The sequence below is a fragment of the Eptatretus burgeri genome, chromosome 6, assembly GCF_056783735.1.
Source record: "Eptatretus burgeri isolate ZD-2024b chromosome 6, Ebu_testis_v1, whole genome shotgun sequence".
NCBI lineage: Eukaryota > Metazoa > Chordata > Myxini > Myxiniformes > Myxinidae > Eptatretus > Eptatretus burgeri.
The window spans coordinates 114,577,948-114,590,447 of record NC_140966.1 but is presented as its reverse complement, the minus strand read 5'-3'; the positions used below and the strand labels follow the sequence as shown (position 1 = coordinate 114,590,447).

The following is a 12,500-nucleotide window of genomic DNA, read 5'->3' as shown; positions in this document are numbered from 1 at the left end:
AAACCTTCAAAAATAAATAAACAGAAGAGTCAGCTTGTACCAAGTCCTTCTCAAGACTGCACAGGGTGAGGATTCTCTGAATACCATCTAGTTCATCCATGTACAACATGTACACCTTTACCCCCACCTCATTCACCGAGGTATTATACTTATACCCACCGCCACCTCATCAATCACCTTTACCCCCACCTCATTCACCGAGGTATTATACTTATACCCACCGCCACCTCATTAATCACCTGTCCCTCACCTCATTCACTGAGGTATTATACTTATACCCACCACCACCTCATTAATCACCTGTCTCTCAAGTCATTCGTTGAGGTATTATACTTATACCTACCGCCACCTCATTAATCACCTGTCCCTCACCTCATTCACCGAGGTATTATACTTATACCCACCGCCACCTCATTAATCACCTGTCCCTCACCTCATTCACCGAGGTATTATACTTATATCCACCCCCACCAATCACCCGTCCCCCCCATCTCATTCACTAAGGTATTATACTTATACCCACCCCCACCTCATTAATCACCTGTACTCCGCCCCACCTCATTCACCAAGGTATTATACTTATATCCACCCCCACCTCATTAATCACCTGTCCATCACCTCATTCACCTTACGTATTAATACTTATACCCTCCCCCACCTCATTAATCACCTGTCCATCACCTCATTCACCAAGGTATTATACTTCTATCCACCCCCACCTCATTAATCACCTGTCCCTCACCTCCTTCACCAAGGTAGAACACATATACTCACACCACCTCATTAATCACCTCTCCCCCCCACATTTATCACCTGTCACCCCACCTCATTTACCTATGTATCTTGCGTATCCCCATACCCCACTTTGTTCACTTCCGCCCTGTGTTGTTTCATTCAGGTAGATGTTTCATCAGGTTGATGTTTCATCAGGTCGGTGTTTCACCAGGTAGATGTTTCACCAGGTAGATGTTTCATCAGGTCGATGTTTCATCAGGTCGATGTTTCACCAGGTAGATGTTTCACCAGGTAGATGTTTCACCAGGTAGATGTTTCACCAGGTAGATGTTTCATCAGGTAGATGTTTCATCAGGTAGATGTTTCACCAGGTAGATGTTTCATCAGGTTGATGTTTCTTCAGGTAGATGTTTCATCAGGTTGATGTTTCTTCAGGTTGATGTTTCATCAGGTAGACGTTTCACCAGGTAGACGTTTCACCAGGTAGACGTTTCACCAGGTAGACGTTTCACCAGGTAGACGTTTCACCAGGTAGATGTTTCACCAGGTAGATGTTTCACCAGGTAGATGTTTCACCAGGTAGATGTTTCACCAGGTAGATGTTTCACCAGGTAGATGTTTCACCAGGTAGATGTTTCATCAGGTTGATGTTTCACCAGGTTGATGTTTCACCAGGTAGATGTTTCACTAGGTAGATGTTTCACCAGGCATATGTTTCACCAGGTTGATGTTTCACCAGGTTGATGTTTCATCAGGTTGATGTTTCACCAGGTAGATGTTTCACCAGGTAGATGTTTCACCAGGTAGATGTTTCATCAGGTTGATGTTTCACCAGGTAGATGTTTCATCAGGTAGATGTTTCACCAGGTTGATTTTTCACCAGGTTGATGTTTCACCAGGTAGATGTTTCACCAGGTAGATGTTTCACCAGGTAGATGTTTCACCAGGTTGATGTTTCACCAGGTTGATGTTTCACCAGGTTGATGTTTCACCAGGTTGATGTTTCATCAGGTTGATGTTTCACCAGGTAGATGTTTCACCAGGTAGATGTTTCACCAGGTAGATGTTTCACCAGGTTGATGTTTCATCAGGTAGATGGTTCAACAGGTAGATGGTTCATCAGGTAGATGTTTGCATCTGAAGTTGAACATGGATAATAAGGGATTTTCGTGTTTTCCCATCTTGGTTTCCAAGTCAGTGTGGCTGTAAGGCTGTTGTTGCTCGGATTATCGTCGTCGTCATCATCGTATTCCAACATGTTTTATCACACTCATCTCAGAGATCGCTGCAAAATTAAAACTTCACAGAGTTGTTACAGGATTGAGATATTGTTCATAGTCCTCCAACCAATGATTGGTGGCCATTTGGAGTTACTCTACTTCTTCAGAACTGCTTAACCGACCAATCCAAGATTTCTTGTGCATCACCAATGCTTCCAGTTTATGAAGATGTTGCTCCGCGCAAACGGCATCGCTTCTGTCGACCAATCAAAATGCTTCCTTTCGAATTGTTTTATTTGAACGAAAAATGTGTCCATACACGTGATCGGAGACCACGATGAAGAATGCTTGGTGAATCATCTGATGGATTATTTACATTTTTCCAAAGGGATTTGAAAGATCTTCTCCAGAACCGCTGAACCGACCGACACAAAACTTCAGACACGTCACCCGTTGGCAACCCTTCAAGTGCCGGCCGCTCGGGTTTGACGCTCTCCGTCTGATGTCCCATTTAATCTGACTTTAGCACGAATTTCCGTTCTGGCACCGCATCACGGAGCATGTTGCTCAGAGGAAATGAAACACCTGTTGTCTCACTTGCACATTCGCTTGTGTATGATTGTGGAATGACTTATTTGACGATGATTACTGGCTCAGTGATACTGGGAGGAAGGATGCATTTGGCTATGATAATGACCTCATGATTCTGGTAAGAAAGATGGCCATGATATTGGCCCAAATGCAATTGGCCATCATTCCTGGCCCAATGATACTGCCGTGAAGGATGACTCGTCCATCATTTGGCCCAAAACCATATTATTTCTTATTTTATGAGGAGTAGTATGGTTTTGGAACTGTATCAGCTACTGTACAAATATTTCTGCAACATTCCAGGGCGGTTTACAGCAACATGAATGATTCGTGTATTTGCAAAGGAAGGGTTGAGGCGTGTTCTGATCAATAATGTAACGTTATCATGATTGTCATCTTTAATGATGTTTGAACGGCTGAACGTGAGCTCTTGCTACCCTCGGCCCTGTGTTCTCACAGATCGCGAGGCAGCAGCAGCAGCTCCTCCAGCAGCAGCAGAAGATCAATCTTCTTCAACAACAAATCCAGGTCAGAGGTCACGACAGGGGCACGGCAACACAGCCAATGCACCTCGAGGCCCACCCACTCTAGGTGACACCGAAGTACGTTCCGAAGCTTTCTCGAAAGCGCGTCAGGAGGCTGCTGTACGTGACCCAATCATTTATTGTTCGGTCGACGCATTTGACCGAGTCGCGGCAGCTGGACCATAGTGCGTCCGACTCGCCCTTTCGTCAGACGTCGCAACCGTCGCTGCTTACGGAGTGGTGCGACGAGACCGCCATGCGATGCATCGAGCGAAGATGCTCGAACGGCGAACGTTCAGAGCCGCGAAGCCTTGTGAAGCCTCGGAGGGAAAAGTTTCACCTGAAATGCTGACAGATCCCTGTTTCTTGTTTGTTTGACGCAACCAAAATGGTGGCCAATTAGGGCACACAAATTGCACATAATGCTCGGGATTGTCACGTCTGCACCACACTATTAGCATGTGCATGCGGCAAGAAGTCGGAGAGCCTCGCGTGCTGCCGTGTCAGATAACAATTTTAGAAGCTTGTCATTTCTTTCTTTTTTAAACCCGAACAAAACTTCCGCTTACATTTTTCTTTTTCCATTTTCACCGTAATAGTGAGTAAATAGACAAACGCCCTGGGTCCAGGAACAATTTGTTTAGAATTCTTGGCTACGCGGCGTCACGGGTGCCATGTAAATTGGGCTTCGGGCCTCCCGACTGCTCTGGCACATGGCCGGTCATGGTAGAACTGCTGTTCCCAGGCGGTTTTTTTCCCAAACAATTAGAAACACGAACAAACAGCCCAACCCTGGTGAAGAAAGGGAAAGCGGAGAGAGGGGTGGGGGCGGTGGGAGTTTGGGAAGTAACACAAGCAATCTTTCGAGATTTTTTTTTCCAATTCGTGTTCCTCTCTCCTTATCTATACATCGCCTTCCTCCCTTCACATGTCTGTCTCTCTCTCTCTCTCTCTTCTCTCTGCTTTTGTGCTTATGTTCCCGCTCAAATTGCATTGTCCCCATTGCTTCCCCCATCTTCTTCACTCCCTCACGCTCGCCCTGTATCTGTGCCAGCGATGAACAAAGTATCATTGTCTCTCCATGCCCCCTTTCGTTCCCCACCCGCCAAGCCTCTGTTCTCATTTTACTCTGGAGAGATGGCGATGGAGGAAGGGATTGGGGAGCTGGGGGGATGGGGGCAGCTCGCACTGAGTGGGTGTACGATGGCTACTACGTCAGGCGGGTTAACGGCGATGGGAAAATTCTCTCTACCCTTCTCTCTCTCTCCATTTCGCTTGCATTCTCTTGGGAAACGCCAGCCTGTAAATATCTGTTGCTTTGTGGAAGATGTGCTTTCGAAATAACCACAGTCTGTCCGAGCTGGCACAAGTGTGCCTTTTCTGGCGACTTTTGATTGTGTCATGCATTGTAGTTTGAAATTCTTTACTTCTGAGCAGGCCTCGAGCCTGAGAAACGGCGGACGTGTGCGGCCGACGCTTCTTCGGCAATCCCTTGTGCCAGGCCCGGGATGTGAGAAAAATGTAAAAAAACATTTCCAAATCACTAAGTTGATAGCTCGACGGCACTCTACACCGACACGGTACTCTGCCTGGACCAACTACCAAACACGCTACCTACTACCTAACGGGCCCCGACAAAAGGATTAGGGAACACTTAATGACCGGCACCTCACCTGGTGGCTCGCGGTCGTGCTGGAACGCCTGATCGTTCTTCATATAACCTGACACAGCCTGACTTCATATTACCCAAAAGCATAAAATATATTATCAGCCTCGCCGAGTGCAATTTTCACCGCATAAGGGGAGCAAATAGTACCGTCTCCAGGTAATGACGATGCGATGTTCAGGCTTGTTCGCTCGCAATGCTCGGGTAACAATTTCTATGTGCGGTGGTTCTATTTCTATATCTCAGAGACTTTTCATTTTCACTTCATATCATATATCAACATGCAGGCCAGGCTGTAGTGATAATAACCTTTTCTTCTTTCTTTCTTTTTTCTTCTTTAAAGTAGGCCTTGTAACTTTCTGGTTGGTTTCCTGTAGAGTGGAGAAGGGTATGGTGCATCATCGAGACTGGAAGGCCAAGTGTCACTTGTCGTACTCGATTTTGTAATCACGTGACACACCCCGGAGTACTCGATTCAAATTTTGAGATTACGAGTTATACGGTGGAATACCAGTCTCTGCGAATGCTCGTGTCGATCTGCGTCCGGTGACTCGGTGGACAAGATTAACAAGTTGAACTTGTCGAGTAAACAGCAGAACCGATTGTACATTGTCTGCGAAACGCCATCCAAAGAGAGATGTAAATGCGTACCTGCAAACCGGGTGCGCTTACGGTACCACTTTTCTGGCACACCTTTAGTCCTGTGTTTCTGGAATCCCAGCATACTTTTTCATCACGTGTGCATTTCATGCCTGGCACGCTCTTTGCCCTGCATGTTGAACACACCTGGCACGCTCTTTGCCCTGCATGTTGAACACACCTGGCACGCTCTTTGTCCTGCATGTTGAACACACCTGGCACGCTCTTTGGCCTGCTTGTTGGACACACCTGGCACGCTCTTTGCCCTGCATGTTGAACACACCTGGCACGCTCTTTGTCCTGCATGTTGAACACACCTGGCACGCTCTTTGGCCTGCTTGTTGGACACACCTGGCACGCTCTTTGTCCTGCATGTTCAACACACCTGGAACGTTTTTAAGACTTGTGTGTTTGTCACACCTGGTGCACTTTTATCTTACCTTTGGGTCATTTGTGTAAATCTGAGGCATTTCCCTCCAAACTTGGTGTAGATTTGACCTTTGCATTTCAATTTGACATTTGCATCTGATCCCTTGGTATGGTGATCCAACCTTGTAAGATTGGTGTTGGTTAGTTATGGTCATCCGAATCGATTTAGAATTCATGGAAAACAAGGTAATCAAAGTTCAGATTCCGAATGTCTTCCTGGTAAAAATTTTATTGTAAAACCTTTCCAAAGAAGCATATAAATATTATCGATATTTTGCTCAATTTCCTCAAGGCCTTCCTGCTTTCCTGTGACATATTCATGGTGAGGGTTATAAAAGAGGGAAGGGGAGGGTGAAGGGAGAAATGTGAAAAGTGTGAGAATGGAAGTGAAGGGAGGGAGTTGGAGGGGAGGTTAGAATGAGAGTAATTGTAGTCATATGGGAAGAGTTAGTGTGGGAGTAATGGGATGGGAGTAATATGGGAAAAGTTAGTGTGGGAGTAATGGGATGGGAGTAATATGGGAAGAGTTAGAATGGGAGGGAAGGGATGTGAGTAATATTGGAAGAGCTGGAGAAGGAGTAAGGGAGGGAATGGATGTGAATAATATTGGAAGAGCTCTCTCTTGGAGTAAGGGGGGGGGGAAGGGATGTGAATAATATTGGAAGAGTTGGAGTAGGAGTAAGGGAGGGAATGGATGTGAATAATATTGGAAGAGTTGGAGCAGGAGTGAGGGGAGGGAATGGATGTGAATAATATTGGAAGAGTTGGAGTAGGAGTAAGGGAGGGAATGGATGTGAATAATATTGGAAGAGCTGGAGTAGGAGTAAGGGAGGGAATGGATGTGAATAATATTGGAAGAGTTGGAGCAGGAGTGAGGGGAGGGAATGGATGTGAATAATATTGGAAGAGTTGGAGTAGGAGTAAGGGAGGGAATGGATGTGAATAATATTGGAAGAGCTCTCTCTTGGAGTAAGGGGGGGGGAATGGATGTGAATAATATTGGAAGAGCTCTCTCTTGGAGTAAGGGGGGGGAATGGATGTGAATAATATTGGAAGAGCTGGAGAAGGAGTAAGGGAGGGAATGGATGTGAATAATATTGGAAGAGTTGGAGCAGGAGTGAGGGGAGGGAATGGATGTGAATAATATTGGAAGAGTTGGAGTAGGAGTAAGGGAGGGAATGGATGTGAATAATATTGGAAGAGTTGGAGTGGGAATAAGGGAGAGAATGGATGTGAATAATATTGGAAGAGTTGGAGTAGGAGTAAGGGAGGGAATGGATGTGAATAATATTAGAAGAGCTCTCTCTTGGAGTAAGGGGGGGAATGGATGTGAATAATATTGGAAGAGCTGGAGAAGGAGTAAGGGAGGGAATGGATGTGAATAATATTGGAAGAGCTGGCGTAGGAGTAAGGGAGGGAATGGATGTGAGTAAGGGAGGGAATGGATGTGTGTAAGGGAGGGAATGGATGTGAGTAATATTGGAAGAGCTGGAGCTGGAGCTCGAGCTGGAGTTGGAGTAAGGGAGGAAATGGGTGAGGCATGTATGAATGACATTGAGTAAGAGGGAAGTGAAGATAATTTCTGCCTTGTTTAGTTTTGTCATAAATAGATGGCTCCCTTTCTCAAATTAACCCTTCCCCTATCCCACTCCTTTGCATATGTAATAAACAGATTGCCCTTTCTCTGATTCGATGAATGGGTTTGACCATGACAATTGCCCACAACTTCCCTTCAGTTGGTTTTGGGTTCAGTATGGTTCTTCAAGAAAGATATCATGCACAGCACGATACTTGCGAAATGCATGAAACAAATTTGACCTTAAAAAAAAATTGGTGGTTGAATTCAATGACCAAATATGGAAAACCTCTTCAAATTTCAAGTCAATCAGATGAAAATTGAGAATTTTTGATATTTGACCTATGTTGTTGACCTTTTGACCTCAAAATCAACAGGCTTCTTGTTCATGACGAACTCTACCATTTGCTGACGTTTCATGAAGATCGGTTTAATCTTGTGACCTGGAGGCGATTGACGTGTCGACAAGCAGACAGAATCACAGACCAGACCAACCAATATTCTTGTGAATTTTCGATTTCACAAGAAACAAACTTGTTGCTTGTGAAACACCGGTCCGTGAATTATAGTAAGGATACCTGCTGCAGGTGTTTAATCGGCGAAACATTGTTTCTCGACCATTCCATGTGCAGTGCACCTTCTGGACTCCAGAGTGTAGATCCTCAAGATTATTTGGCCATTGTTCCTGGTGTTGGCTTCATGGTTAGGGTGGTGGGTTGGGATCCTAGGATCCTGAGTTCAAATCCCACTTGGCTGTTGAATTAATACCAGGTGGGGTTGACTCTGCCCGTCATCCTTCCGAGGTCAGCAAAATGAGTGCCAGCTTGCTGGTATCCAGTGTCGGAGTGGCGACCTGTCCAGGATTGTACCCAATAGCCAAGGAGACTGCTTAGGCAGCACCAACGCTCTGCACAGAGTATGGTCCCAATGGATGGACGGCCATTGTTGCCAAGTCCAAAGTCGCCCCAAGACCATCTCATCAGACCTGAACAATCTGTGTTTGCACTCGCCACTCCACCCACCTCTTTTCACATTTAGAGATCCCAGAACACCCATCCATTGCACAAGTCTATGCAATGCCGTGGATTGACCACAAGGATAAATGGCTCGCACGTATCTGATCTTCCATCGAATTTTGAAGGCTTGTTGAAACCAACTGGTTTCACAATGTCACAATGACTTCCCAAACATGGTAGGATTTTGGTGTGATGTAAGGTTCTCAATTGTTCCAACAATCGATTGCAAGGTTCCCTTTCCTGTCGATTTCAAATTGAGTTCCAGAGAGATGATCAGTTGGTGGTATTTATTCCCTGTCATCCTGCATTCCTTGGTGATTGTTCTGATGGAGGTGCTCACTCTCTGACAGCTTTTTGCCATTCCTCATTGAAACTCTTCCGAGTTTTCAAACGAACCCATGAGACTGTTCCCTGACTATACATTCTGATTGGGAAAGGGAGAGCTCGGGGTGCAGGTAGTTTACCTGTCGTGTGTTGAAAACGTGGAATGTACCACCATGTTTGGATAATCTTTCATTCCCCGTCATGCTCCCCACCTCCTATCCCGAACCTCGTCCCAAGTTTTGTGCAACAATCAGTCTTCCTTCCTGACAGCGACATTCTTGCCATTTGTGTTTGTGTTCCGTACTCGAGCTTTGGCATTAGGCGGTTGTCGGATCTTATGGCCGATGTGGAAGGAGCTCATGCGATGCACGCTCAACGTTCGCTCGTCATGCAGTGTCTGTGAACCGAAAGTACCACTCATGGCATATTCAAACCCGTGATTAGATACATATGGAATTAAAAAATCAAAAGTCCCTTGTTCCAGTGAAACGAAGATGTTAAATGCATTCACCGGAATTCCAATGGGAAATCCATAATATTGGAGTTCAATTGAAGATGAACAGGTGTGTTGAGAGAGCCCAGGTAAACGACGATCATCCGGGCTTTGTCATATCTTGTGAATTCAATCCTCGTGGCTACTTCCAATGAGACTTATCATAATTACCTCCGCCATCTGTGATGGACGGAGGTTACGTTTTCACCCCTGTCTGTCTGTCTGTCTGTCTGTCACTTGCGAAAATCGAAGATTTTTCAAGTTTCTTGTTGAGTCGCGTGTGTTCTTGTGTTTGAATGTCAATCGCCTACAGGTCACAATTTTAAACTGATCTTCACAAAACTTCAAGAAATGGTAAAGTTGGTCATAAGCAAGGAGCCTATTGATTTTGAGGTCAAAAGGTCAACATAGGCCAAAGGTCAACAACTTGGGTCTATTTATAAAATCCTGAATTTACATCCGATGGACTTGAAATTTGAAGAGGATTTGCATCTCAGGTCATAGAATTCAACCACCGATTATTTTTGAGGTCAACATGGGCCAAAAGGTCAACATAGGCCTATTTTTTAAAATTCTCAATTTTCATCTGATTTACTTGACATTTGAAGAGGATTTGCACTTCAGGTCACTGAATTGAACCACCGATTATTTTTGAGATTATAGGCCAAAGGTCAACAACTTCGGTGTACTTTCTAAAATCGTCCATTTTTATCCAATTCACTTGAAAGTTAAAGAGGCTTTGCACACCAGCTCACTGAATTCAAGCACCAATTATTTTTGAGGTTTAAATGTTGACTAAAAAGTTGACCTTTTGGCCTATTTTGGCCAAAAGGTCAACTTGCGCCAAATTTCTAAAACTTTCAATTTTCATACGATTGACTTGAATTTTGAAGGTGATTTGCACATTTGGTCATTGAATTCAGCTTCCAATCATTTTTGAGGTCAACATAGGCCAATAAATAGGTCAACATGTTGGATCAAAGAAAAAAAAATCTTGAAAAGCAAAACAGTTGGCTCACACCAAGTCTTTCTCAAGACTGCGTGGGGGTATGTATTCTATGAATACCATCGAGTTATTGAAATGTCTTCAGGACCATGTCTACCTGTGAGTGCAACAACCCTCGGAAAGTCCTCGATTTTCATTTCTAGATCTATCTGACGGCAGCCCTCGGAAAGTGTCCGAGTCATTGGCAATTGCGCAGACAGTTAGCTCTGGAAGAAGGGCAGACATGACGATGCATTTTATTTTAAGAAAGTGTCTGCAATGTTTTTTCTACGAATAAACAGTAAAACTATTTGTACATTTCACAGGGTTATTTTGACCATAACCATTTGTGAGTGTTTTATTTAGTCTTTGAATATTTTTTTTAAAAATAAAAAGATGTTGAGAGATGTTTCTTGCTCGAAAATACATTTCTTTATAGCCAAAGACCGCCGTTGCAAATTCACTTTGAGCATCCACCACCTATTATTGCCATAATACCGCAGTGAGATTGCTGAATAGTAAAGAATACGATAAAATAAATACTTTTTGCTGAACCTCACTGGCCAATTACATTTCTTCAGTAAGTACAGATCAGGGTTTTGTTGAGCTTCATCAATGTTGCGGTAAGAGGTCATCTTTAATTGTGTGTACAAATATGGTGGAATTTCCTTGATCACTCCCCCATTTCCCCACTCCCCATGCTCCATCATGCCCCTTCCCTCACAACCTCTTATCCCAAACCTTATCCTAATCTTTCACCAGTCATTCCACACTTCTCTCCTCTTTCTCTCCTCTCGCTGTTGTCATGCTTCCTTGTCATCTTATCCTCAATTTTCATTTTCTAGATGCAGATGTCATCTCATCCCCCTTGACCATACCTATGGAAATACCCCTCCCATACCTCTGGAAATAATGGGTGGCCCATAACAATTTCATTGCATCATAAAAGCTCATTGTAAATGTGGCTTTTTCCTCCCAGCATGCTCCGTGTGGAGGCCCACACTAAAGATACGGTGTGCTGACATGTAAAGATGTAACATGTGGTGACGCAGATGCTCTCCACGCTCTGTGTTTAGCAGGTTCATGGACACATCTCTCCTCTCATGATCCCTATTTTCCCACAAGACCAGCGTGCTCTGGCAGCCATGACAGCAGCTCAACAAGGCCTGTTCCTTCCACCGGGTTTCTCATACAAGCCAGGTAATGTCGCTCGTTTGATGACTTCTGTTGATGATTTATAACAATTACATTAAAGTCAAACATCTTCCACAAATTTTCCCTTGTAATCGTTACACCACCCTTTAAACCACCACCATTGGCACCATTTGAGTTTTGACTCGGGTGAATTCAGTTTTGACTGAATACGATTCAAGTTCAGAACCCTCTGGGCCAGTGGTTCACAAACTGGTGGCCACGGCCCCCAAAGAGCCCGTGAAGAGTCTCAAACCGGTGGCCACGGCTCGCAAAGGGCCCATGAAATCTCAAACTGGTGGCCATGGCCCCCAAGAAGCCCGTCAAGAATTTCACAGTGGGGGCTACGGCCTCCAAATGGCCCAGCGCATTGGCAGCAAGAATTCTCGGGAGAGACTCAAACAATGAGAGAAGAAAAGAGGGACAGGAGGTACTGCACATGTGTTTTTACTGACTTATTTCGTCTTGGCCGATTAGCTGTCAGTGTTACCTCCAGGGGCACTGCATCAGTGGCACAGCCACGCTCCTCATCAAATGATGCTACGTGTAACCATGTACTGCATCCGAAGAAGAAGAAGTTGTCGGTATCTCTTGCATTGCATTATCTCTGGTTGGAGTTGATTCTTCGAGAGCAGAGCAAGGTTAGCTTTGTCATGTTCTTAGTCTCGTTTGTTTTGTTACTTACGAAATCTAAAGATTTCGTAAGTATATTGATGACTTCCGTCCTCTGTTTTTGTGTTTGTTTGTTTGGGTGTGTGTTTGTGTGTTTGTTTGAAGGCATGAAACTCGAGAACGGAAGAAACTACCAATGTCAAATTACACCACTTGATTCAGCAGGGTGATGGCTAGCGCTGATTAGATGTTGGTCAAAATCGGTCAAAGGTCAAGGTCACAGTGAGGTCAAACATCCAAAAAAAAGTTATAACTCGAGAACGGAAGAAGCTACCAATGTCAAATTACACCACATGATTCAGGAGGGTGATGGCTCGCGCTGATTAGATTTTGGTCAAAATCGGTCAAAGGTCAAGGTCACAGTGAGGTCAAACATAATTCCGTAAATTCATGTGGAGAAATGGAGTATTTTTGCTTCGATCGACGTTACGAGTACGTT

General features: G+C 44.6%; 1 protein-coding gene across 12 annotated transcripts in view; it reads left to right on the top strand.

Moving 5' to 3' along the window:
• Positions 1–12,500, top strand: part of LOC147025667 (transcription factor Sox-6-like) — a 385,785-nt gene that overhangs the window by 251,615 nt on the left and 121,670 nt on the right. For 10 of the 12 annotated variants that reach the window (XM_085886892.1, XM_085886885.1, XM_085886883.1 and 7 more), the window contains 2 exons: positions 3,006–3,074; positions 11,275–11,398. In XM_085886892.1, coding sequence (XP_085743018.1) covers positions 3,006–3,074; positions 11,275–11,398 — 193 coding nt within the window. The remainder of the gene's footprint in view (positions 1–3,005; positions 3,075–11,274; positions 11,399–12,500) is intronic. The other 2 variants (XM_085886884.1, XM_085886887.1) reach the window with 2 other exon arrangements.